Source organism: Calonectris borealis, chromosome 1, assembly GCF_964195595.1.
Source record: "Calonectris borealis chromosome 1, bCalBor7.hap1.2, whole genome shotgun sequence".
NCBI lineage: Eukaryota > Metazoa > Chordata > Aves > Procellariiformes > Procellariidae > Calonectris > Calonectris borealis.
Window position 1 is genome coordinate 115,917,860 of NC_134312.1, and position 27,643 is coordinate 115,945,502.

Genomic DNA, 27,643 nt, shown 5'->3' on the forward strand with positions numbered 1-27,643 from the left:
GCTTACATTCTTTTAAGCCTACAAATTTTAACCTCAGGGATTAATGGTGCAAAAAAAATCAGTGTGAAGCTGGAAACAGCTCTAGAAATTTGTTCTGGACTTCTCATGCTGAAATGAAGACGCTATTTCCTCTGAAAAACCATGGAAACAACATGTTTTGAAGATTTCTCTCTGACACTGAATATGACTTCAGAATAGCAATGACAGTGACGAGGCAGCGAAGAGCTCTTAGACCAAGGGAGTTTCCCGGACTCCTTCAGAAGGCAGCACAGGCTGCTTCCTACTGCCGTATATTCCTGATGAGAGTCCAGTACTTGCCTTACGCAGTTTCCAGGAATATCTCCAGATGAGTTTCCCAGCATATCTTAATGGAAATGTCAGCTCATCATTTCAAGAACTGACTATAACGAGGCTCTGGAAAATGTTGTAGTTTGTGCATTTCTTTCAGCATGGAAACATTTCTATTCAGCCACGGGAGAGCTATTAGAAGGGCAGTTCACCCTTGACAGCTCCATCAGGGATAGCCTACCATCAGATCTACTACATGACTGAAACATCCTTGATGAGCATTATTCGTTTTGAGAGATGACCCAAATACTTGAACCACGATCCTTTTTGTCTGTCTGTGTGGAAGCACTTTGCCTCGTGTGGAAGCAGAAGGGTTTGTGGTTAAAGTTCAGGCTGGAGCAGCAGGGGCTTGGGCTCTCAGCACCGGAGGTGAAGCTGCTCACTCCTGCACACACGTGTGGCACGAGTGTTATTTTGCCCCACATGCTGCTTCCCCATGGTGCCTCATCCTCTTCAAAGGCATATTTGACTATCTATAAACACCATCCCTAGATGCTACACTGAAAAGCATGATAGCAGTTCATTCAGTGCTTAACTTCCCTGCTGAGACTACCAATGAAACTGCTAATTAATTCTAATTGTCACAGGATTTTTGTGCATATATCCTATATTTATAGCTTGTTGGCTTTTACGTTGACATTTTATGAGATTAACGCATTTTGTATATAATTAATATTAATAGTGAAAAAAAAAATGCAGTTATCTGCAAAGGAATTAGCCACAGAAAATAATCTTTTACTTACAGATGTGTTCATGTGTGTATGTGGCCCGTATATTAACAGTCTGTGTAATACTGACCACGGACCATTTTAAAAAAAGGGACAAACAACCTTACATTTTGACTGCCTGCAGTATTTTTCCAGTGCAGATGGACCTTCAGAAGTGTTCTTAGCCAAGAAGCCAAGATCCCGCCCTGGGAAACAACCTGGAGTAGGATGTCCCCACGTCCATGCTCTGGTTCCCTTCAGCTTCTCCCATCAAAGGCATGGATTTGCCCCTCACAGCAGTACAGCATCAGATTGTTTCTCCATATGTCTTGAGGAAAAATCTCCCATCTTTTACTTTAATGTTGCTGAAGAATCCTCTATGGATTTGGGCAAATGATGTATTTACCTATTACGATAATCCTTTCAAGTGTTGTGATTCTGCCTCACCATTTATCGCTGGAGGGCCATGAGTCAGTCCGACCATACAGAGCTGGCTGATGCCATCTTACCTTAAAGAAGGTCATTGTGGATCCGTCTCTAACAGCCCCGTACTCTATCTTGGTTTGCTTTGCCAAATCGTCTGCTGAATCGATGGGGGATTCCATCCTCTCCACGGTCAGGAAGGCAGCCAGGTTGGCAGTATAGGATGAGATTATGATTAAGGTGAAAAACCACCATATTCCTCCAACTATTCTAGTAGAAAGAGCTTTGGGCATCAGCTCTGATCCTGTTACAATATCATCAAAAAAATCGTATTAAAATGATGCTGAAAGATGCCTTTCCCGACACCACAGACTGTTTTTAGGCACAGAACGCTTTTATGAGCTGTAGTATGATAAAATGATTTAAACAATAATCTCACAGATGCACAGCTAACATTTATAATGGTAACACACTATGAGGGGGATGTATGCTATGATACATGACAAATGGAATTATCCTTGGGTCTAAGCCCCATTACATCTCTGAGCTAATGCTCATTGTGATATTAACCTTACATCCCCAGCAAGCTATACTAGTATTTTTGTCCGTTTCCTGAATGCCTTTTTGCCAGTATCCTGTAATTAATGTTTTAATCAGAGATCTTTAGCAGAATGCTATTCTGCTTACAAGCTACCTGACAGAAATACCTTGCAAGAGAAACCTGCCTTGTGCATCCTATCGACATACCTAAGCAGAAACAGGGCGATCAATATGGTTCCAGTGAACCGCGTGAACCTGAGCTCAAAACCCAGAACACGTCTTACTACAAATGTGTGGTTTACATTTGAAAATTCAGAGGATGAATGGACTATTCTTTGGATCTACAGGGAAATGCAAAGTTTTGGACAGTGTATTTAACACTCATCATTGCTGAAAAGGTTTTAGCAGATCTGCCTGCATGTCACATCGACAAATATCAAAGTGATCTGCCATTGTCATAAAACTCCACAGAACAGCATGGGTAGGTGTTAAGTGCACTGAAATGGCTTCTAAACAGCTCAGACAAACTGTATTTAAGCCACACAGATACTCATATTTCTAAGCATTCTGATGCAAGTTTTGTGCTGTTTTTTCTAGAGGCGTCCCCACTGAACTTAGCTCATTATGTGGGATTCAAGGATGTGGTTCAGCAAAGCACTTAGACAGCCACTTGAATACTTTTGACTTCAAAGTTAAGCCTTTGCATAATTATTTTGTTGATGAAGGATGGACTTAAGAAAGTACTTAAGTGCCTGTGAATGGAGATCTCGGCACGTAAAGCTTTTGATGTGACAAACATATTTCTATTACTGGAAAAATGTGTTGATATATTATCTCTCCCCAGCTATTTAATGATTTCTGTAAGAAATTTAAACATGCTAAACAGAATATTTTCAGACTTTGCAAAAACTCTGAATGTGACTTTTGGGGCAAAGACCAAAAGGGTAAAAACTTTCCAAACAACCAGCAAACAGATTTAACTTAGCTTTGTAAACATATAGACATGTCTCTTAAAGGTCAAAGCTAAGCATAGCCCAAGGGTTTGAGTAGGTTGACAGAATTGCCAAACTGCGAGAGCAGATGCTGTGCCTGTGCAGCCCTGCGCAGCCCTGGTGCTGCACGGATTTCAAATTAAGCCAGCAGTCTAAAAGCAAAACCTCTCACTTGAAATTTTCAAGTCTAAATGTACCGGTTTCAAGAGCTGTAGCTTTATCTGGGTTTATGTTTGTGATCTTTTGTACTTTCTTGCTTTCCAGATTAGATTTTTTTTTTCAATACAATGAAATCTTTTCCTTTTTTGTATTGTTGCTTTCAGGAAAAGTGTGTGTATTTCTAAGCTGGGGTTGACCTGCAAAAGCTGGCTTCTAGGAGTGCTGAATCAGGTCATCCTGAAGGTATTATTTTTTTTAAGCTTAGACAACTGTACAAATATAATTTCTACACTTGGACCCTGATGCGATACCTAGCTCTGACATATACATCCCGGTAATGCATAATAGCCAGATACCTTGCAGATATCTTAACAAGCAACCATGAAGCCTGCCAGCGCAGCCTTACAGTGGCACAAGAGAGTAGACGGAGAAGCCCCGTGTGCTGAATTTGTGGGGTGAGATGCTAAACCTCCTGTGATTTCCTCTAGCAAAAAGTTGTTTGTGAAAAAGCAGCAGAATACATTCAGGTCAGTTAAGCTCGAGATGCCAGAGTCTATTAATTATGCAGTGAGCTACGGTTTTGCTTTTGTGAGGTGCTGCGCACACTCTGCTCCCAGCTGAACAAAGTGGGCCCAGCATCTCTTCTGATCACGCCCATGATTATTTCAATGTTCACCTTTTCGAGGGCCTTGATTCCAGCGAAAAGCATTAATATACGCTCCATGCTCACTGACTTCGCCCTAAGAGCTGTCCTTAATGGGATAGTCCTGGTGTGACCCATCGCCTGGCTGAACTGGGGCTCTGACGGATAGCTTGCCTTTCTGAAAGTGATAGTTTCTCTGAATGGATTGGATGAAATGTGCCCTGTTTGGATGCCTTCAGAGTATGCATAACACATCTGAGACTTTCAGGGGAAAAACAGGGGAAGTCTAATAAAAACGTGGCTAGCAAGACTCGGGGTCAGAGACAATACTTGCTGAAGTCTCTCTAGTGCCTTTTTATGGCAGACATGACAGCCAATCCTGATCCAGACTTTGCTCACGCTCTGTAGAAAAGAGAAAGTCTGATCATCACATTTTAAAATTTAATAACAAGTGGCTTCCAATCAAGCGTAACAAGCAGCTGCTGCCAACAAGAAAGAGCGTAACGCTAGATGCAGTTTTTCACAACCATTCACATCATGTTCAAACTCTTCACGTTAACGATGATGCACTTACAATCACACGCACCACAAGTTTGTACATGGAAACATTTGTGTTGCCTTACAAATGTTTTTTCTTTCTCTCTTTCTTTCTTTTTTCTTTCTTTCTTTCTTTCTTTCTTTCTTTAGTTTTGTTTTTAGTCTTCTTGAAAATCAAGCAGAGTCTGGTTGGGGCTGACTGTCATGTACCCAAGGTAGTGGTAACGAGCAGACACTGCATCCCACAGTTTGCTGTGGATGATGGTAAACTCCAAAAAAGGCAGTACATTGAAACACAAAATCCTGGGGCACTTTCACACACAGGGCAATCACAGTTATATACACACACCTGCCTGATACTGTAAAACCTCAGCCTGTGTTTTACTGATAAATTGGAAGGAAAACAAAACAAAAAAGCAAAACAGAACAGCTCTTCCTTCATCCAACCTCTTTCAAAGTAATTTCTGTGAGGAAGTTCTATATCCTGTCAACGCATTAGTGCACCAATAAAAGCAAGTGCATCTTAGTACAAGACGATCTTTATTCTCTACCATATCTAGGAAAAAATCCTCCTCGTGTTTTTTTTACTGCTACTCATGTCTGTTAAAGAGGGAAGAATAAACCGTACCTGGATGAATGCAGAGGTGGTTTTATATTCCTTACTTAAATGTTTAGGAATCTAATACCAAGGTACTGCTGGGCTTTCCTCTGGATTGCCTTTTTGGTTGTTGTCGTGGGGTGGGTTTTTTTTGTTCAGCTTTGATTCGACTTGAAATGTTTGTCAGAAAATATTTTCATTCTTTTCAGTGAACCCCAGTTTTGGTGAATAGTGATTTAATTGGAAACCTTAGAACATACACGCCATAAACAAATGTGTTTAGTACACATATCTGTTTGACTTCCCATATGGAGTAAGCTTCACTGCCTTTCCTTGTCAACTGAGTAAAATGTCAGCTGTTTCCAAAATCATCAGCAACAGGGACTTGTGACTGGGTTAAGTTAATGCTTCTAGGGTTGGATGCATTTACAGAAGGATGGGACTCATACCTGCAGAAAAGCCATAAAACAAAAGGTTTGGTTTTGGTTTTAAACAAAGTGTTTGACAAGTGCCAACAAACTTAACAACCCTTCTGAAGAAAGAGCATCTTTTTTTGTTTGGCAGTTAAAGCAGTTTTTCTAGGGTAACTAAGGCTGTTACTGTTTCCGTTGGGATGGAGCCCAACATTTCCCTGTTGCCAAAACTCTTACACCAATAAACTCAATTTCAGCATGAAGCACTTCATATCCCTCTTGCGATTATTTTACATTTCAGCTCCAGAAACTCCCGTGCGGCCCTGTCCGCTTCCCTTTGTCTCAGGTGCTTCCCCTCCTTCCTCCTGCTGCAGCCCTATTCTGGGTTTCACAGGTTCCCCGCCTCTGCCTGCTCCCAGTTGCAGCCGCACGGCCTTTTCTTCCTTTCTTCTACAGCTTAGTTTCTGAGATCGGGTTTTACAGTATATGTTATAGTTACAGAGGGTGGAGTTTACCAGCACAGAAGCCCTTGAGCAGACTGTGGGACGTGTGCGATAACAAGAGTGTAACCGGTGTACCTTGCTGCATGAGAGCTCCAACTCCAAACCAGAAACTATTTAGTAAAGTAAAATTGTTTTCCACCACATCTGAGTCTGGGTTGCACGGGTGGGGGTTATACCATTCATATGGTGTAAACCTGTGGCAGTTAACAGAAACAATCTGTAAACATCAAATAGAGTACACACAACGGCAGCAAACCTGCTGAACAACGCACAAAGTGAGGAGGTTAATGAAGGAAACAAGAACAAGAAAACCTCAGCTGAAAGGCTGTCCGCGGGACGTCTCGCAGCTGCCTCGTGCAAGCTGTGGAGCGGCACTGCAATGCCAGGAGCCGTTTTCACAGTCCCGGATCTGGCGCAGGGCTACTCCCTTACCCCTCCCGCTCTCGGCTTAGAGCCCTCAAGGGTGAAACTGCTGCAACGCCCCACAGCTTCCCTGCCCGCACCGCTGACAGACAGACAGACACTTGCAGGGGCGGGGGGACAACTGGAAGTCACGTAACTGCTCCTTGGTAAAGCGTTTAGAAGACAACGAGGGAGTAGTAGCCCTCTAAAGGCAACCATCGTTAGCTGTCTGTAGTTGAGATGCTGGGTGCTGAAGGTGCTCTCCCCGCGCGAGGCTGCCACAACAGAGGAAAAAAAGGCTGCCGATCGTTTGAAGGAGTTTGGGAGCAATTGCAGTGCCTGAAAGCCATAGGGCCACGTTGCTGGCATTGCGGGGAGAGAATTACGCAGAGGATTGCCTTCAACGGAAGAACTTTGCTCTATTCCCCGCGCACCGTCCTGCAACTGCAAGCCGTGCCCTTTCTGCTCCGCACGACACTTGGCAGAGTTATGTTAAGGACCGTTTCTCCCCAAGGTACCTGGCCTGCTGTTGCTTCCCACTGCTTGCTGCATACTTTCTCATGAAGTTTATGAATATAGCTTTAATTAACAATGTCATGCCAATACATTTTAATTACTGTTTCAACAATATAATTAAGCATTGAATTTATGCACGGTTGCAAGCAGAGTGCCTTGCTTAGCTGAAGTAATGAACTCTGGTAGTAATGAACCCACTAACTGAAAAAGTATGTAGCTTAGGATGCCATTAGCTGCACAATATTAACATTACTAGCAGGAGAGTGTTAAAAATCTTAACAAAAGATGCAGGTTTCAGGTTCAAAGTATAACAGTTCTGCATACACCACTTAAAAGAAAAGCAGTCACCAAGTTATATGTTTCAAATTTGTGCTAGAATAATGGAACCAACTGTTCTGTAGTAACAAAATTGTTCCCAACTCAGTTCGTGCACACGTGGGGAAACACGTCCTTAACAGGAGACCCAGAATTATGTCCTGTACGTTGCCTAAGCTGCCCAACGCTATAGAAGTGAAGAGGTCCCATCCTGAGCATTCACCCACAGGGTCCTAGAGTGTTATCACAGGACAGTAAGAAGATGTACAAATAACTCTGCCTGACCTGACTGGGAAGCCCAAGGTTGGGATCTTGCACCATTTCAGACAACAACCATGTTCAGTAGGTTGGACACAAATGTCTCCATCACCAAAAGAGCAAAAAGGCAGTGGCTAGAAAGTGGCAATGAAATGCTGGCAGCAAAACTCCTTCTGCCAGACTGGAAAGATTTTTATAGCGCTGGGTATATATTTTAATCTGGTACTAGGGTATATATTTCATTTTCACCTTGAAACAAAAGCTGATTCTCTTCTTGTGTTTCTATTGCTGTGCTGAGCTCTAAGAAGAGGCTGGCTTACAATTCTGCTCTATTTCACTGCTCAGGCCTTCTGCTTTCCGGGCCGTTTCCCCCTGGTTTTCTCCCTCTTTGGACCTTCAGTAGTAGCTATGCTGAGGTTTCTGATAAAGATGAGATGCTCAGGGTCTCGTAAGCACCTTTTTATACAGGTTCTGTGTGACTTTATTCACCACTGATGGTTACCTCAGCTACCTATCCCTACCGTCGTTGATATCAACAGCACAGCTGATATGGCATTAGCAGTAAAGGGAAATTTTGGCAGAAAACACCTTGTTCATTCGTTGCCAGCGTACTTAAGAAAAGAGCTTTGTCAGTCTATAACCCTTTGCAGTGATAAATACTTCAGTGTTTGAGTTTAAAAATTAATATAACACTGACAGGGCTACATAAAGCTCAAAGACAAATGAGAAATTATTCAGCTGCTGAAAAGTCTGAAGAAATAACAGGAAGATTATCCCAGTCTATGAAAATTATTCCCAAGTATTTGTCTTCCATGAACTGATGTCAAAATACCGTTAACCATTTAATTTGCTGTGGCAGTGTTAAGAAGTGGATGCTTCCTGAGGTTCTTAAAACAAATCTAACCCATATTTGCTGAAACACTTGGCAAAGCTTACAGAAATCTTGACATATTTGGAGACGTGAACAGGTCTAGATATGGGCTGTAAGAATGGCTTAGCTTCTTGGAGTCAATTAAAATTTATAAAGCCTAAAGTAAATTAAGATGACACGTGAACACAGTTTTGTGTACTTCAGCCTATGTAGTCACGATCTAAATAGGCACTGGTTTTAGGCATCAGTTCAAAAAAAGCATTTATGTCAGAAAAAATTTAAACATTCAGAAAATTATATTAACTGTTTTGCTGAACTAGGGTGTTCTTTTCCTCTTTTCCTAAAATAAGTGGGTTATGAGAATGATATGCAAACTTGATATATTTCTTACAAGTCGTGTTTTGTGCTATGTGTTATGAATGTGTGGGGGTCTATACGTCTAATGACGTTTAAGCCTTTTAGCTAATTTTAGCCACATTTGACAAATAGGTAGAGACCTTAGAGGTTATAATGCTCCTGCAAGTGTTGTGAAACATTGCAGTAGTAGCCCCACTAGGAGAGAAGCTGCAGGATGAGTTCACAGCTTGTTACGTATCAGTTAATCCACATGGGAAAGATCGCCTATAAATCCTTCAGCTGCAGGGAAAGCAAACACACAGACAAACTTCAACTGGCGATCACAATCCACAAATCTGTAGGGAAATCAGGCTTCATTAGTTACGCTGCTCCTGGAACTACTGTTTTTTAAAAAGATTTCAGAAACAAAGCATAACACGGTTACACAGGGCGAACCTATGGATTTACCCAAAGGCTATACTGTAATTTGGAGCAATATTTAACAGCCAAGAGAGAAAAGCAAACAGGTTTCACAGCTGATGTGAGCACTGTGTGTTTCCCTTTGGTTTGCTCCTGGCCGCACATCTGCGTGTAGGCAGCTCTGTGAGCAGACAGAGGACCCTGATGCTTATTTATTCTTACAAATTTGATGCTGTTATTTTAAAAAACAGAAGCACCGAGGATAACTCAGGCTTTGTTTTCCCTTCCGCCTATCTGAGATGGAGAGGACTGTGGGATGTTTTTAGTCTTGGCACACAACTGCAGAAAAGTCAATCTGTCACAGTCGAGCAGTTTTAATATTAGTCATGAATGAGATCATGATTTGCGTACAGTAAGAGTTATTATTTATGGTACAGTGAGCCACTGCAAGAACTTGTGAGAAGTCATGACTAATTGTATACAGCCCCATAGCTGCCAGGGATGGACAGGCTCTTTCTTTTACCTACAGCCAACACTAATAAGTTAACCCATGACCTCTCCTCCTCTAATTCCCTCCTCCTTCTTCACATTCTCAGCAATTTAAAGGAAAAAGCAAACCCTACAAATTTCTGTACTTTGGTACCAGTTCAGAAACATGCAAACAAACAAAGCATTTGCATAGGTCATCCGCCTGGACAGGGTTGTTCAGTGGACCACAGAGAAATGTCCAAGGCCAGTCATTCTCAGCAGAACTGCTCGTGTGAATAAAGGTTTTGCAGGACTCTGTCTTTTGATTAAAGAAAACAGTGAATTGGAGGAAAAGCAGCAAGAGCTTAATTTGACCTGGCTCACACAGACGTGGAAGTCAGGCACAATGTGCTATACTACCAGAATTAATGATTCAGACTACAATTATTTTATGACCTTTGAATGAGGTATATGTATGTATGCATTGGAATACATACATTACTGCTGACTTCCTAAAGTTGAATGTCATCCTTTGCAATAAAAACTGCAGCATTTCTGTTACTTGTGCTGTGATGTGAATGTGTGGACTTCCAATGATACATCACTTCAGTTTATATTTCATAGTATAAATGTTTTCTTGGGCTATTTTCCATATACTTTATTCATGTGGAACATATTGTTGTATATGCAAAACCATATACAGAAGTGGGGAAAGGCTTAATTAGGGATCCTCAGTAAAAAAAACCAAAACATGAATTTCTGTGAAGCACTAATAAAAATATTTGTGTTCTAAATTATAAAAAGGAAAAACATGAAGGATAGGATAAGATCAAATAAACAGAGTTGGAAATGAAATTCCAAGGTCACTATCTGAAGAAAAGAGCAATAACTATGCCAATTTGGAGTCCAGGTTTATTCAGGAGTATAGAAAAAAGTATGCCTCAAATGACCAATTTCCTCTGACAAGTTTGTAAGTTCATTTTCCTTCATGCTTGGTTTGCTCTTGTTCAAAGCCCTAGAGCTACTGACTCCCAGACTGTGGTCCATGGTCTCTGAGGCCATGATAAGTAGCTTGTATCCAGTTTTTGTGGAACCATATCAGCTGTCTAGAGTTTTTAAGGTAAAGTTCAGTGATAACGGTATAGAGTGCTCTGCTGGCCTCTGGAGATGTGACTGTGGTCCACTGGTCCAGAAATTTTGTGGCACACCTGCCTTTGAGAACATCATGAGCTTTGGCCTCATTTGGAACAGCGGTGTGTATGTGCTTATTTCCTGCTGGTTTTGAATAAGGACATCACTGGGACCCTGCCACTGACAGGCAGGGTGCACCTCAGGACAGAGCTGGGAGAGAGCCTTGGGCATACATCACCTTGTAGATTTTCCCCTCAGGTTCCCAGTCACATTATCTTGTATTTTCAAGGGGAAATTAGCTAAGCTAATTAACACCCTTCAGGAAAAATATGTTCACATCCTCTTTCTTACCTTTTAACTGTATGCACTGTTAGTGGAAAAGAGAAGTGCTTACGTGCAAGTAATATAAACTGCTTTTCGACATGTAGTCTGCTGAGGTGGTGTGTACTGACAAAGAAAGGCTGACACATTTCATCGGATATTTCTCTCCATTCAGCCCTTAAGGAAAGTAAAATCTCACCGCATTGCAATATATAAAAGTGATAGCAGTGTTGATGTGAAAATACCAAGAGACTTTCTAGAACGTTATGTTTTAGGACTGGATAAAACCCTTAGGATAGTATTATACTGTATCTACTTTGCAGAGCCCGTGCAACACCTATAGGCAGAGAGAGAGTTAATGTGGATGCATCTAAAACTATGTCTTCGGCTTACCTTGCAATGACAAAGAGGACACAACTGACTCCGAGGCAGGCTAGGAGAACGTACATCCAAATATCAGGAGAAAGAGGGTTTAAAAAGGAGAAAACACCAGGGTTTGTCCCATTGGGCTTTCGGTACAAGATACTGATTCCCAGCGTCATGAAGGGCTTGGAAAAATCAATTACTTTCTCTCTTACATAGGTAATAGTGAGAGGAGCAACAGCCAGATCAGCTTTCTGAAAACACAAATGGGAAAATACTCATTCTTTTTCACGTTCAGCAAATGCATTACTATTCCTTCAATTTTTTCCCCAAAGTATTAAAAACTAAACCAAATTTGACTATAAATCCGAAGTGTGCGACAAAATTTAGCATTGCTGGGTATTGTTTGGTACATGATAAACTGTTTCCTCTTTTTGCAGGCAGAGGGATATTTGTGACTTTCATGTGAGAAGGAGAGGTATGACCAGGGACGTGGGGCTCGGTCCTGTGCAACGGGGCAGACTGGGAGCGAGGACTGCCAGAGCATCTGGGCAGGGACTGCGTCGATAGATCAGAGGCTGCCGCAGGGCAGAGGTGAGCTGGAAGCTCAGCCTTGCCGTGGAGTTTGTAGCCAAGGGGTGGGCAGGACCCGTGCTAGCTCAGTGCCCGCTGCCCCACCGCAGATGGAGGTTCCCCCCAACACCTGCGAACTGTTGGCTCAGACGTGCTGACATGACTTCCTACTCTGACAAATGGTAATAAAGACAGACCAGTGGCTCTAAAAAAATGAAAACTAAAGCAAACATTTCATTTGGGCTGGCTCATATAAAATACCACAGGTGAAAGGAGAATAAAGAGAGAAGGATTCAATCTTACATGATCTATGAGTTCTTTGACCATCCCATTCCACTCTCCTTTGTCATTCTGGGCTCCATATTTACCGTCAGAAACTAGTTTGACCTCATAGATGAAGCCTAAAATATTTGACAGCTCCTTTAGTAAGTCCAGGCAATAACCCTCAAATCTGTCGTTTCCATACAAGGGCTTGTCAGACTTCTTGTACATAACATAGGGATCTTCCTATAGAAAAAGACAGTAGACAGGTAGCAACAGAAATGAAGTTTGCTTCGGATTATATCAGTTTCTCTAAATTATGTTAATATTTTATAAATGCATTGCCGTTAGATGGAAACCAGTAATTTACCGTGTCCATTAAAAGCTGTTCTAGGTGTGTTAACAAATTGACTGAATCAATTAATGATAAGCATAAGGGCCCTAATTTTCAGTGGAACAGACCATTCATAGCTCCCAGGAGGTTTAACTAAAGTAGTGCTTAGCAGCTCCAAAATCAGACCCAAGATCTGTACTCTACATCGTCCCACCCCAAGGGACAGGAAGGGATACTGAAGGAGAGAGAAGCCTAAATTACAGAAAAAGAATCATAAAGGGAACCTAAAATCTTATATTCTGTGAGAAATAAATATTTATTGAAAAAAATCTTCAAATGTACAAAATAGCTGTGAGTTGAGCAGGTATTCACATGAGAAAATGGAGAACAGCATAGGTAGATTGCAAAGTGCCTTGTTGCTTTTCTTTTTAAAGGATTTTGGATAGAAGAAGATCAGGGCAAGCAGGTTTCTGCAGTTTAATGTGACAAAAGACCTCTGGCAATAGAAAAGGAGTGTAAAGGGAGACTTTGAGCTCTTTCCCTCCTCCTGAGGAATTAGGCAGAATAATTGAAAAAAGTGGCATTGCTGGCCAGGGAGAAAGCACGAGGCAGAACAACTCGTGAATACCCAGTTGCATGTTTTCCATTTATCATAGTAAGGACACCCCTCAATCTGTCTATCCACTGTTTCCTACTTTCTTTCAGTCGTCTTCATCTCTTTTTCAGTAAAAAGGAAGGCTGTATAAGCACTGACTACAAAGCTGAGTATTTGGGTGTGTTAATTCTTCTGGGAAGAAAAGTATGCAGGGTTCGCCTCTGAAATATTGAAGTAAGCTAAACAATTTTGGAGGCAGAGGTTCCCGAGAGTCTTTCATTGGCAGTGAGGTATTTTGAATCAAGCTTGCGGATCGATGAATGTGTATGTCAATTCTGAGTCTAAATCAAAAAATTTGCTTGAAAACAGGCTAGTTTAACAAAACATTATTTAGTGTGGCGGAAAACAGCCATGGTGTGCAGGGCGGAGGTGGCAAAGTGGCCGTGGAGAGCCCGGCAACCTACCATCAGCAATGCCTGCATCCTACAGTGCGGCTGCTGGTGTCACCTCTGCCCAGCGAGACTTACCAGAATGGTGGTGACGATAAGCGTCCGGTTAGCCAAGGAATCCGTGATGTTGGTCGATCGGTCCTTGTTGCTGTCCGTCATGTTAAGGCCACTGTATGAGTTCCAAACCCCAATCTGCACAGAAGAGAGTGGGTGAGTGGCTGCCTGGCCGCAGCGAGCCGAAACTTTTCCCTAAATGCTCACCACCCGGGAAGAGTGCACTGGCTCTAGTCACCACAGAAAGAGACACCAGCAGCACGAAATGCTAGAGAAGGGAAACGGCCGTAGGTCTGAGTAAGGCAGCAACATCAAATGGCTGATTTAGAAAGCACAGGGAACACACCGCCCTTTCAAAACCAGGTGGAAATGAATAAGCTCTAAGAGTATAAGGCATGTCAATACAGTGGTATATTAGCCAATTTGCTACAAAAGTGGAACATGTTGACTTTGTTTCCTGCTAAAAAATGTCAAATGTCTATTTTTATGATTTTTTAAAAATTTTTGTAAATGTTAGAGTTGAAACATATGGCAAGACCTCTCTCTTCCAATATAACAGATTAAAAGCTTGAATAAATATGTTGAAGCAGATTGATGGATGCACTGGTCTTTTGCTTCCGCTGTGCCTTCAGCAGGTTTAGCAAAGATTATTCTGTCATTTCTTGACTACTATATATGACAGAGCTAGCAAGGTGATACCATTTCACCCACTGATCAGTATTTGCTCAGTAAATATAAGTGGCCAAAGGCAAATTCCTTTCTAGCCCCAGAGATAGTGAAGAATTGCAGTATTTAATGCCCAATCCAAAGCCTCAAGGGAAAGATCTTCATGATTTCAGTGGATTTGGATCTACGCCTTGTGAGGACAGAAATTATAACCACCTTGATTTATTCAGATAAATATTTACTTAACATAGACGCAGTCTGAAAGCACCTTCAGGTTTTTTTGCCTTTAGATTTACATACACAGCGTGGCTGAGGGCTGATGTGAGAAAACTCCCGGCAAAGGGCTGGCTCGGGCAGTTTGGTTTGCATTGAACATTTGTGGAAAGCACCAGACAGATGGCTTGGGGGTCTGACATCGGCCGTCCACAGAGCCCTTGGCATTGCCACACCGCTCTGCCAGTGTGTTTCGGTTCTACCCGGGAGGGACCCGCTTTCAGATCCTCTCTGCCAGGATTGCCAGCGAAGCTGCCAAGTAAGTCTAAGACAAAATCCGCTGACTTCTCCCGTGTACTGAAGGTCTCTATCTGCCGTCAGATGCTCAGTCATTTCAGACCCAGGCTGGACTCTTTTTCTTTGGTTGTTAACCGAGGCAGAGATGGTGTTGCCTTTGTACCAAACCCAGCAGATTAGTTTGTGCCTGCTGAGTGTGGATTTGGGGTAATAACTGTATAATTTCAAACAAACTTTGTGTTTGTGTCCCTGGGTGCCATTGCTTTCGCCTTTCACAAACTTTTTTTCCAAAGGATGCTTAATGGGGGTGGTCATGCCATTTTTTTTTAAATTATTTTTTCAAGCATTTATCAATCATTCCCTTTGTTTCCAAAACCAGATCAGGTTGGGAAACTGATCTGAAAAGTAACACAAAATAAGATGTTGGATATTATGAATGCCTGTGCCAGGAATACAGTAAATAACTGGTGTCCTTGAATTTGCACCAAGGTGGCTGAGTTAATCAAAAAGCAGTTCTGCTCGTTGTCACCGACTTGATATGCTTTTATCGGCTGGCAGCAGGGAAGAGGAGAACAACTATGAAGAACATGGAGCGACACAGTCAGAGTCCATACAAAATACACCAGGAAACCACTCTACATCTGGGTAAAATAATGACACCGCAGGTCAACCTTGATTAGAGCGATGGAGGAGGTCGGAGGGGCACTGGAAGAATGAGGCCAAGGTAGTACATCACTATGGTGAATCTGGGGGATTTATTGCAGTTTAGTGACAAGTTTGAGAGGTGTCATATGCCCTTCTCAGCAAGCCTGTGCTCTGAACCAATTGTAATTTGGTTTAAATCAATTCAGCATAACACGAAATGCCTAGAGTCAAAAGTGAGATTGGTTCAATAGTGTTCTGCATGTCAGGTAGGATGATCTATTCACAGTAATGAGGGAAATGGGGGCCTTTGTGCCTTAGCCTGATTCACTGAAGATTAAAACAAGGTCATTAAGTATGTGCTTTAGAAGAACACGAAGAGAGTGCTATAGGATGTTTTGCACTGGTTTACCCTGTAGCATTAAAATCCCTCTCAAAACAACACAAAACCAAAACCTTTTTTAACTGTATATGAGGGAGGGGTGGGAAATAATAAGACCTGTGTGAAATATGTACAAAATATAATTCTAAGTGTTATAAGAAATTTTTATCTTGTGACTCTAGAACACTTTAAATGTGGTAAATGCAGTTGTTATCTTCTTCTTACAGCATGGCAACTGTGGGTTGTACTTCCAGTGGGGAGCAGCGCATGGGGCTGGTCTCTGACTCCCACTTCAGTGCCTTATCCACCAGGCAGAGGCACCTCACATTAAAAGAGGGCTGAGATTCTTGGGGTAATTTAGATCTTTTATAAACAAGCTTTGTTCTAATTTCCATGTGTTAGTGAATGACAGCATCCACTTAATTATCTATATTATTTTCTGTAAGGAGCTAATAACACACTTGTCAAGATTTTGAGTCAACAATGCTCGAACATTGGCTGCACAGTACGTATTTTGTGGGAGACAAAAAAACCCACCCCAACCCTGCACGTTAAAGCAGTCCTTGCTGCTGATGCTAATACACATTCGAAATGGTGCAAATTTACCACCCATGTTGAATCTTAGGTGAATCAGGAATGATAACAGCTAAGAAAAGGATTGCTTTTGCTGCAGCCAGGAGCTTCTACTCTAAGAGGAGAAAAGCACAGCTCCCAGGAAATAGAATAATAATTAAAAAAAAAGATTTTGGTGAAAAAGCTGAATTCTGCCAAGATATTTTCACTATTTGGAATTAACAGTGTCTCGACTTGGGACGAAACTTATTCTACTGGAAAAATTCATACTCTCGGATAGACTGTTGTCTCTAAACTGCAATATGAGAGTCACTATCCAAACCCAAAGGTTGAGTCTGAAAACCCAGCCCAAAGGTTTTTTTGCATCACTGTGTACAAACCTTCTTCCACACTTTATATAAATGTTTAGAAACCTCGCCAGCAGCCTTGGTACAGAGAAAAATAAACAGAGTGCTTCATTAAAAATGAAAAGAGAACCAGTCTGGAGAGCTGTGTGGGAGCAATTACATTTAAAGTCTCAATTAACCCATCAGCAATTATCATTCGGAGTCAAGCCAGTGTATGCAGAGCAAGGGACAACGCCGTCTCCAGCCGACATGAGCTGGTGGTGTTACCTGTGTTAGGGATTTTTGGACACCCACAGCAGCCACCTCCTAGGCGGCAGTGGAGGAAGCCCTGTGGTGCCCATCGGGAGTCCACCTTTGCTGGCTGAGGGTTGGGGCAAGGCCATCCCTCCTCCCTCTGGGGCCCACCAAGTCCCCCTCGGTCTCCAGCACGGGCCCCGGCTGGTGGTGGCAGGGTTCGGTTGCCAGCAACAGTGCCGTCCGGCTAGTGTGAAATATGGCCAAAAGCGCCCATGGCTTTGGGCTCCTTCCTATGGTCTCTGCAAGTCAAGGAACTCTCCCTGCCCTACAGCTTTGCATCTTCAGGAGAATTTGTAAGCAGTGAAATAAGGAAAACGAGATCTTTTGACACGGGTTTTTTTTTTCAGAGGCATTCTTCCCTGAGTGTCCTGAAGGAATGTGAATTTTATTTGTCTTTTGTTTGAATGCAGAACCTGTTTCATGCAGAACTTTCTGTTTTCAAACAAAGATGCTATAACTCACTTAGTCCCCTGTAGTCTCACCATTTCAGCACAATTTATGATAAGCAGTTAGGGATGTTAGGGAAAAAGAACCGATCTAATCTCAAAGAATTTTTAACATCTCAACTCTTGTTGAGGTTATTACTCAAATACCTTCTTTACTCTCTCCCTCATGTCATGTTTATTAAAAGCAGTGCATGTAAGATAAGTCTAGGTTTTATCTTTATATATGAATTTACCACACCAAGTTACAGTGGCAAGAACTGAAGATAATGTGCACTTAAAATACTTACTTCCATTCAGATAATTATTGCCAGTCCCAAATTTCTACCCCATACCTCAAAATGCAAAGTATGCATTGTAAAATAATAAAACAATCTTAGTAGCTCTGTTTTAACTTTGACTTAAATAATCTTGAGAGTAGTGATTTGTACCCCAAGCACAGGAGGTTCAAGCTGAGGAGAATGGACTTTTCTACATCCCTGTCAAATTAGCTTTTTGTCATTGTTTTACAAAAGATCTGGTTACCTTCTCTGTTCCTTCCTCCTTGAGGCTAATAATGTCCAGATCAAAATCCTTCCGTAAGCCGTCTGTTTTGTTGAAGGTTATGCGCCCTGTCAAGCCATCCCACCGTGCCTGTGTGAACACAAAAACATTCTTCCCTGTAATGATTAGTAGGAACTACTCTGAAGCCATAACAAATATTGCATTTTAAATTAAGCGTAGCATTGAATCACTTCCAAATTTTTAAACATATGTGGCTTTGTTACTTCGATAAAAAAACCTTTCTTCAGCTTTTTCTTATTTAGTTTCTCTTCAATACATTTTGTATTTTACAATCAGGCACAAGTTTGTGACAGTTTATATATATTGATTTATGTATGTCTAGTACTGTATATAAAAAGATATACTGAAGCGAGAGAAAGAGAGAATAAAATATGTGTTACACATGCCCAAAGACAGGGCAGTTTTGCACTGTGTAAGAATTCACTAAGAAATTTAAAAAGGAGTCTGCTTTGTCCAGGTTTTGGGTCTGAACCGTGGAGTACGACAGTCTAAATCCACCAGCCTCGTTGGAGTGATCCTCTTTACCCCAGCCCAGGACCTTTCAAGTTCTCCATGACGAATGGGTGACAACTGGCAATCGATGCTGAATGGGAGTCCCCAGAAGGTCCTTAATGAAAGAAGGTAGCTAACATCCCAAACCGCCACAGCTTTCTCAACACTTCAGTTGTGCATTTCCTAGTCCCGTGTGAGAGATGCTGCCTCTGCTACTCAGGGCCCAGCAAGCCAGATTTTTCCAGGAAGAGGTAAACAAAAGAAGAGCTTTTGTCATCCTTGCTTGATTTCTTGGACAGGTTGTGGTTAAATGTCGCCCACCAGCATTAGACTCCTAATGTCCTGGACTTTGCTGAATTGTTTCGCTAATCCCTACTCAGTTTGCATCCCCAAGGAAACAGACACAAGTTCCGAAGTAAACAAACGAGGTGTATCATTCCTAATAGGAGCACTGCCACTGCCTGTGATTGGTGGCATTGATGGCACGATGATGATGGCTCTAAAAGCAGGCTTTCAGGAAAAATTCACCCAGTTACAGAGACCTAATAAAAACTTTGTAGTGTAAGGTACACACAAGCCTTACATACGTGTTTGAAGTACGAGTTGCATATGATCGGGTTTGGTCCAGGCAGCATTTTACTGTTCTACCATAATTAAGTGAAATCACATTTTCCTTGTTTTAAACATTAGCATCAGGAGTAAGCTAAAGTGGTGGACTTTGTACATCAGTCTGTATAGCCATGATGGTTCCCTGCGCCGGGGAACGCTTCTTCAGTGCAGCAGGATCAATGTCCAGAACTAACCTCCTCCGCAATTTAAGTTTTCTGTATCTTGTAAGCTTCCCAGCAAGCTCACTTTCTTTTAAATGAGATCTATCTGTCTCTCATATAGCCCCCACTTCGTCCTCAAAGCTGAAGCTTATCTATAAAGGAAAGTATTTGATGGATTTCAAACTTCAGATGATTTTTATAATCTATTTTTGGGAGCTCCCACATTAGATTAAATTCTTCAAAGATACAAGAAAGGCTGATGATAAATGATGGCATAGTTTCTTCATGTGTGTCAGCCACATAATTCTTAAATTACCAGCTTTTCTACAGCGCATTGTTATTTGCTTCATTTAATTTGTTGTAGATGGATGACATAAGGAAAGCTGCATTAAAAATCAGCAGACTTACAGAATGGTGTCTCCCCTTCCTGTTAAATCTAAATTCTAGCTCTGAATCTGCAGGATTTAATCTCAGATGCTGGGGTATTATCACCATGTGTCTCAGACAAATCTGGTGCATCTAGAATTTTGTGGACATGCAGCAGGATTTTGAAGCATGCTTAAGTAAAATAAGAATGGAAAAGCACAAATGCAACAAGCTTGCTATGAGACTTTCCATCTTAATGACACAGGAACGTACGAAAATCTCAGCTGTAAACAGTGAAACACTTGTGGGCTTTTATGCTGATATAATTAAGATAGCAGGAGGGGACACGTATGAATGCATTTCATTATATAATATCTCTTTTCCAGTCTGTCTTTTTATTACTCTGACATGACCCCCATTTCTTATTCATAAAGATGGAACATTTTTTAAAATATGATCTTTAGAGATAAATTCCTCCTCAGAGGGCAATTTGCTTCTGTGAAATGCTCACATTTATTGATTACGTATCAGATGCTCAGCTTCTCTGCTAACATGATATGATTTTGAATAAAGGAACCAATATGTTATTTTTGGAAATGGTATCAGGAGCCTACATCTCCATTCTTGTCAAAAAGACTTATATGGTGAAATGCTAGCTCACTTTTAAAAATAGGCATTGGTGCTTCTACCCCCCCCCCCAAAAAAATGGAAGGAATAAATTTTACAAGCGACGTAGGTGTATGCTTAAATTTCAAGGTAGCAGAGAAGTGCATATAGCCTTTGTCTGATGTAAGCCCTGCTCAGACCATCAAATAATGACCCAAATGTGACTTAAATTATAAACAGGAGTCAGGGAGTGTTTCTCAGCAGAGTTAACTTAACTTAACTTTCAGTTAAGTTTAACTTAAACTTTCAGACTCCAATTGTGAGGCAGATGCTTCAAATACCATTTGAATTCTAAATTTAATTTCTGATTTTGATTTTATTTATTTTATTTATTCTACAAAAACCCAACATTTGGGTTTGAGCATAATTTTATTTCTGACTTCAAGAGAGTTGTGGCACCTGTGTGTGCAGCACATCTAGACAGACAGGTGATGTTTCTTTCCTGATCAGAAACAAAAGTTTTCCTTAAGAAACAAAGGGAGGCATCAGCTAGGAACCTACGGTCCATCGCAGGCCTTCTGAAGTCTGTGATAAAACTTCCAAGCTTTTAATATGATTTGAGTCCTAAAGCACAACCGCCTGCTGCATGAAAAGAAAGTGAAATGTATCATTGCTGCAAAATCATAGCTGCATACCACCACTTCTAGATGCCCGTCAGGTAAATCAAGGATGCGAGTGCCTATAGGCGCCATGTTCAGGCAAACAGAATAGGCAGCAGTCGCTCGGTTCTCAAATGCAATCAATGAACAGAAATGAAGCAGAACTTTCTGAATAGTCAGAAACCGCACAACTGCTTAACACAGCAATGAGATTTCATGTTTTTATACGCAAGATTTATAGCAATTTTAATGTTTCTAGTGACACTCCATGTTAAATATTACAGGATATAATAAAAGTTGAATCGGAACCTAATCATGCAATTCATCAAAAGAAATTGCTTTTTTGCATTCTGTCCTTGCTTTAATATTAGAGGAACTAAGGGCACAATTTGAAACTCTTAGGCAGATAATGTATTTTCGATTTTGTTTGTATAATTTTGAGTAGAGCCTGCAGCTTAATTAAAAAATGTGATTTTCAGTGGCTTCTGTTTGTAATGTCCTTTGCTTGTCTTAGATCTCATTTATGCAAGGTTGCAGGCTGCCTCTGACAACAGAACCGTGAGGAAATGCTATTCTTTCGGGAGTTTGGTTTGCAGCAGTAGGGCAATGCAGTGTTCGCCTGGGTTCAAAATAAGGTCTCACACTCTTCAATACCGTGTTTTATCAGATAATTATTATTCCTATTTCTAAGTTATAAACATTTGATGACTTTCTCCTGTTTATTAAACAAAATGGGGAATTAACCCAATATGTTGGTTTCAACTGGTAATTGAGAAGCAAACCAAACAGGACCTGCAGCTCCTCAGACCCTTTCTTACTAAGCATTGAAAAGGTAGTAGATAGAACAGATTACAGATAATTCTTCAGTCATCTCTGAAGGCTGTCAGGTACCTGACGTGGCAAAAATGTCCAAAGCAACCTAATTAAAACCGGGAAACTTTATATTTTTACTACTTTAAAAAATTGAGATCGTGAGTAAACTACAGACTGAAATCTGGGGTTTAATATTCAAATTACAATATTGGTTTCCATATAAATATATTGATGGAAATTTATAACAACTGGAAAATGAAGCTGACTCAGCTTCTAAGAGCAAACATTCCAGACGCTTGCTATCGATTCACACTACCATCATACGGTCTTTACATCAATTTCCACTGCATCCTCCTGAATCAATTACTATAGCAGCCTTAGTTTCAGCCAAAGCCAATCACCAGTTCAATCACAGAATCAATTAGTTCAGCTGCTACCAGACTTACTAAGGTAAAACAACAGGTACATTTCATATTCTGTTTCTTTTGTCTCCACCACACCTCACTTAAATTTCCAGATTTGTATTAGCAAGATGTAACTAGATCAAGAAGTCACAATGCAACAGTGTATATAATGCATTGACTGAATAAATATTCAGCTTTATAATACAGCCTCAGTGGGATATAGCCAATTTTGTAGATACTGTGTTGTACTACTGTACACAAAAGTGTCAACCTTTCTCAAACAAATGGATTGCGTTATTATATATTTGTTTTTTCTTACTCAACATAAGTTTATCCAAATATTTTAGTTAAACATTTGTCTGCCTATGGCATATTTTCTCTTTCTGAATCCAGTGTTGCAGTGACAGATACTGAATAGTTGTGTTTCAGATTAGAAAACTTTAAATTTTTCAAGGTCCCTTTTGAAGTCTCCAAAGTGCCCTGGAAATACAAAAATGCAAAGGAATAATCTTATTTTAACTTTTTAAGCTATTATGTTTCATAATGTTTCATAATGTGCAGACATTTCCACTCTTCTATTAATTTTCCACTTATTCCAATAACTTCTGGAAAAAAAGGTTTTCTGAACCTGTTTTTTAGACCTCCATTTGTAATTTAATCAAGCGATCTCTTTAGAGTTTCAAACTCAAGCTTTAACCTTTTATTGTTCCCACTGTTCAAAAAATAAGACTCCCCATTTTGAACGCATGTCCAGAGCTAATGTTAGAAGAAAACATCTGAGACACGAATACGCACTCTCAAATGCAAATAAAACTGTGACTATATCACTTACAAAATATGTGTACATATTGAATCTGCTTTAAATGGTATAAGAAGAAACTGTCATAACTCTTAATAAATTTTTAAAATATGTAGACAAAAGGAGTTGATAAAAGTTCTGGGTGAAAAGCCAAGAAGAAAAGCTATTTTAGCACATTGTTGTGGCAGAAGATGAACTGTTCTGTTGTTCAGCTCCAAAACCCTGCACAACACCAGGTTCAAGCCTGAGATTGTACAAGATATTCAGACGCTTTGCATCTGCCACTGAAACCTGCATTATTGTGTAATATGAAAGTATCGTAAACTGACGATAAACCACATCTTATGTGAAGACTATTCTTGGATATAAGTGCAATGCTAAATGACAGTCGTCTTCATTCAAAAGCCTTACAAATGGGCACACAAAAAGAACCCCTGCTGCAATTGACTTGAGAAATTCCCGAAGTAGTCAATGGGCCATATTTAGCTATTTATTTTGTAAAACAGTCTCTGTACTTTTTATTTCTCTCTTTTTTTTTTTTTCTTTCTCTTGCTGTTTATGTGTAACTTGAACGTTTTGAAACCTTATCCTTAAGGCATGCAATCAGCAGAGTTTTTCTACAGGTTTAATGGGAGCTTGGAACAGAAATTAGTTAGCTGGACTCTTCAGTATGGGAGAAGTACATTCAGAACCTAGAGTGAAGTCTAATTGAAGATAAGAATATTTTCCTGTGTACTCAGTTTTGTCAATGGGATTATCTTGACCTTTGGTAGGTTGCTTTCCCAAGCATGTTAAAGGTAACCTACAAAGGCAAGTAATTGGACTGATTTTCTTTTTTTCTTTTTTGTTTATGATGGATATATAGGCCAAGTATATTTGTATTTTTAATTCTTGGTGTTATGATCTGTTTACTTATTATCAGAAGTTACTAGGCAAAACTGAACATCAGTTTTTGATTTAATGTACATTTTTAATTAACCACAGTTGTGAAGTAAAAGGTATTAACTTACATCACCATCATGGTGTTGTTTTTCTTTCTTTTTTTAGTGATAATGAAACAATAGAAAAAAATTATTGGCAATCATCTGACCTGGAGTTCAGGAAGCATTAGTATTCAACTCCCCAAATTATATTTGCATATTTACCATTGCACAGTGGCAGAGACATGCTAACATCATAGTCTTTTTAGACCTATATATCCTCTAAAGGAATGTATTATATGTTTGGACTGAGATTAGGAAATTCATTCTGCTTCTGTGCTGGTCTACCAAAATGAGCAACTTGCAAGGAAACCAGTCTTGATCTGAAGAGAGACTTCACATCATAATTTCCTTTAGCCACCACCTTACTAGAACATTTTACTTCAGCTAAACATTAACAACCTAGAGTGAATGACAGCAAAGCAACCTCTGCAAGTGCTAGTGTCTCCATCCCACTTCAGGTACGGCATCCTTCAGCTTTTAAGAAAAGGTGGCAGATGAGTACATATGGGGATCTCAAATGGCATATCAGGTGTACCAGAGTGACAGACCTGTTCTGTTTAGTCAGCATTACTTGCTTATAAAGAAGGTGAACATCTACTTTAGTTTTAAACTGATAATCCAAAATTTCTGATGAGGGCTGTGGTGCTAATGGACATCCAAATGCAATCCAAATGCAGAGGTGGGCAATGATGTCTCCTTCATTGGGTCTTAGACTTATTAACAGAGCAGAACTCTGATGGTTACAGAATTATTGACAATGATTAATTCACATATACAGAGGACATCGATTATGGTGTTTGATGGCAAAGGACAAGACAGTGAGTGAGCTCTTTTTCTCATTATTTATTTTTTTCCCCACTCCAAATGTTTCCTTCTTGACTACAAAATCAGATACCTGAAAAATTTATAAAACATAGGCATACCTAAACCTACTGTGGCCACATGCTCAGAATACCACAGATCACTTTTCTACAACAAAATCTTCCAACATTGTAAATAACAATACCACTATATACTAACCAAAATGGTAATGACCAAGGAAAAATTTACTTTAGTTTTCCTTTGGTTTTCTTTCCTTTTGGAAGATAAAGCTCCTGCTTTATTAGAATTGCAGAGACAGTTGATAGATTTAAGTGCTAGTGATACTGCTTCTAGTTACAGTGGAAATCATAATGTGCTCTGAGCCACACGTCAACTTATCAGTTCTTACAATTAATCCTCTTATTAAAAGAGATCCTCAAGGATTATGGAATATAGTGAGTTAGTGTATGACTTTTCCATTGTCCTGGTCCAAATCTAGCAAAACAGGTGTAATAAAAAGAATTTCAACATTCGCCATTACAGCGTTTTATCTACCCCACTGAAAATCATGATGCTTCATAGTCTCTTTACTCAGAAGAGGTCCAGAACTGGAACAGTCCCGGGCTTTTACTAAGCAGCACTGGAATGGAAAAGAGGAGGTGTGGGGGAGGCTTATTCTTAGGAAGGGGTTTAGGCAGCTGTTGTAAGACTGAGCACACACCTGCCTTGAAACAAGAGAGAGAAATAGTGGGTAAATAGAGAAGGGGGATTTCTTAGGAAAGTCACAGGCTGTTCCATGAGCCACTGAAGAACACTCATTTCCAGAGCAGTGGTTGAACTTAATGACGTTCCAGGGTAGTCATATAAAAGGTTTTTGGTGTGACAAATGAACCCTGAATACTTGAGGATGACGGCTTAGGTGGATTCACTTCAGAGCATATGTTTGAAAAGCCTTTGAGTTCCTTTAAAGCTTACACCTACCAGATTGCTTTATATCAATACCAGAGATGAGGGAGTGGGTGTGGAGAATCAGAAGGGAAGGTCAAACTTTGCCAGTTGTTCTTCCTAGTAAAAGCAGAGTCTATCTTACCATGCATGAACATGACTGTCACTGAAGTGTCTGGGTGGGATTACTGTTGACTACAAACTTGGAATTACACTACTGTGTTAATGGGAATTGGGATCCCATTGTAACAGATACTGCTTGTATAGGCGAGACAATATGTAGAGAAATCCTGTTCCACACAGCTAACAGACTAAATGCACTAACTAGATGAAAGCAGTCATCCATCTTTTACAGAGGGGAATCACAGCATTTCCAGCTACAAGATGACTTCACCTGGATTTTAGGTCCTGCTGCTTTTGTTTTAGAGTGATGTGGTAGCTACAAGCATGGATGGTGAACAGCCTGATCATGTCAGCATGTTGGAAGTGCCTACCGAGCAATGACCAGTTTTGCCTTATCAGAAAACCACAGCACAGGTTTTGGAGCTGTCCTGAAGTGATTTGCTCATGGTTGCACAGAGCCTGTGGCAGAGCCAGGAGCCAAAGCCAAAGCTCAGGTATTCTCACCCATCATCTTGAGTGGGAAATGTCCTCCCCAACTGAGCTGTTGTCCTCTTACAGTGACATTGACCCATTGAACAACAGGGATGACAAAGAGCCTGTGGGGGCTTCATGTGGTGCAAAGCACTGTGTCATTTCCACCTGAGATAATGGGACCCAAGTGCTGGCAAATCTGTGAATGAGTGAGTAGGAGGTTGTGTGGTTGAGGAACAGATTGTTTCAATGAGAGTTCACCACTCCAAAACCTAAATCATCTGCATTTAACAGTTATCTTGTAAGCTCTTTGGAGCAAAGACTGTGCACAGTGAATGGCTCAATGGTGATGTGACTAGAGCTCCTGGGAGCTTTTCCAGTACAAATAAGTATCATCCAGTTTAGGCCATGCAGTAACACTTACATCGAAATACCAGTGTAGGGTAAATTATGAGCACTTTTAGTAGGCCAGGACATGTAAAATATGTTCTGAAAAAAGGTTTTGTGTAGCAAATATCAAAATATCCTCCATATATTCAGATAAAATCACTTTATAGTAATACTCACTCTTCTTTTTTTTAACAAATGTACTTTCCAGGTAATATTTAAGAAAGTAAAAACGGAATGGAAGAAAATATTTATAATCTTTTTGTCAGATTTCTTGTTTTGATTTTAGATATCACAGTATCAGAACTTTGCAGATAATTTTTTATCAATTCAAGATGTTTTTATTCCTAGTATGCAAGTTCTAGGACCATTATTTTACAATCTGTGCATAGATCATTCCATGGATTAAGTGACTTTCCACTTGAAATTAGATTTCAGAATAGGAAGCTCCTATTGGCATTAACCTCAGCCATACATTATCTTCTTGGAAAGCTGACCTTTATTTCCTAATAAATCATCATAGGATGCAAGTCTAGCACCTAGCATCTTTTAACTCTTTTAATTAAGAGTTGCCAGTTCAAAGTAACAGACAGTAATAGGCTTATATCAGAAATGCATCCATTACTTCATGGACAAGAAGTAAGTTTTTAAAAAGTAAAACAAAGTAAAATGTTTGTTTTAATGAGTGCATCAAATCCTAATATTAAACTATCTGATGAGAGAAGCCCTACCAAAGTACATAACTGCTTTTCTTTGAATTAACTAAATATTGCAGCATCAGAGCCCAGAGAATAACTGCAGCCAGTATCTATAGATGCTATAATTGACTCCACAGTAAAGCACAATGACAAAGATGCAGCAGAAGAGATGCTATTTTATGTTTTGGAACTGAAATATTGTCATCTTTCCCCAGTCACGTGCATAGAGATTTCTGTGCAACAGAAAGATTGGGTGACTGACACACAGATCCTTCCTCAGACAGCAGGGGAGATGGTGGGTTCTTGGGTCTTCTGACATCCAGAGTCTTGTACTGCTCACTTCTTTTTTTCCACTCTAGATTTTTAGTCCCG

The 27,643-nt window shown here is 40.4% G+C and overlaps 1 protein-coding gene across 1 annotated transcript in view; it reads right to left on the reverse strand.

The window, feature by feature from the left end:
- The window catches only part of GRIK1 (glutamate ionotropic receptor kainate type subunit 1), a 79,800-nt gene that overhangs the window by 19,694 nt on the left and 32,463 nt on the right, over positions 1-27,643 (reverse strand). Inside the window, exons 7-12 of the mRNA XM_075171033.1 lie at positions 17,916-18,023; positions 13,555-13,668; positions 12,141-12,344; positions 11,295-11,518; positions 5,939-6,057; positions 1,565-1,782 (exon numbers count right to left, since the gene is read on the reverse strand). Coding sequence (XP_075027134.1) covers positions 1,565-1,782; positions 5,939-6,057; positions 11,295-11,518; positions 12,141-12,344; positions 13,555-13,668; positions 17,916-18,023 — 987 coding nt within the window. The remainder of the gene's footprint in view (positions 1-1,564; positions 1,783-5,938; positions 6,058-11,294; positions 11,519-12,140; positions 12,345-13,554; positions 13,669-17,915; positions 18,024-27,643) is intronic.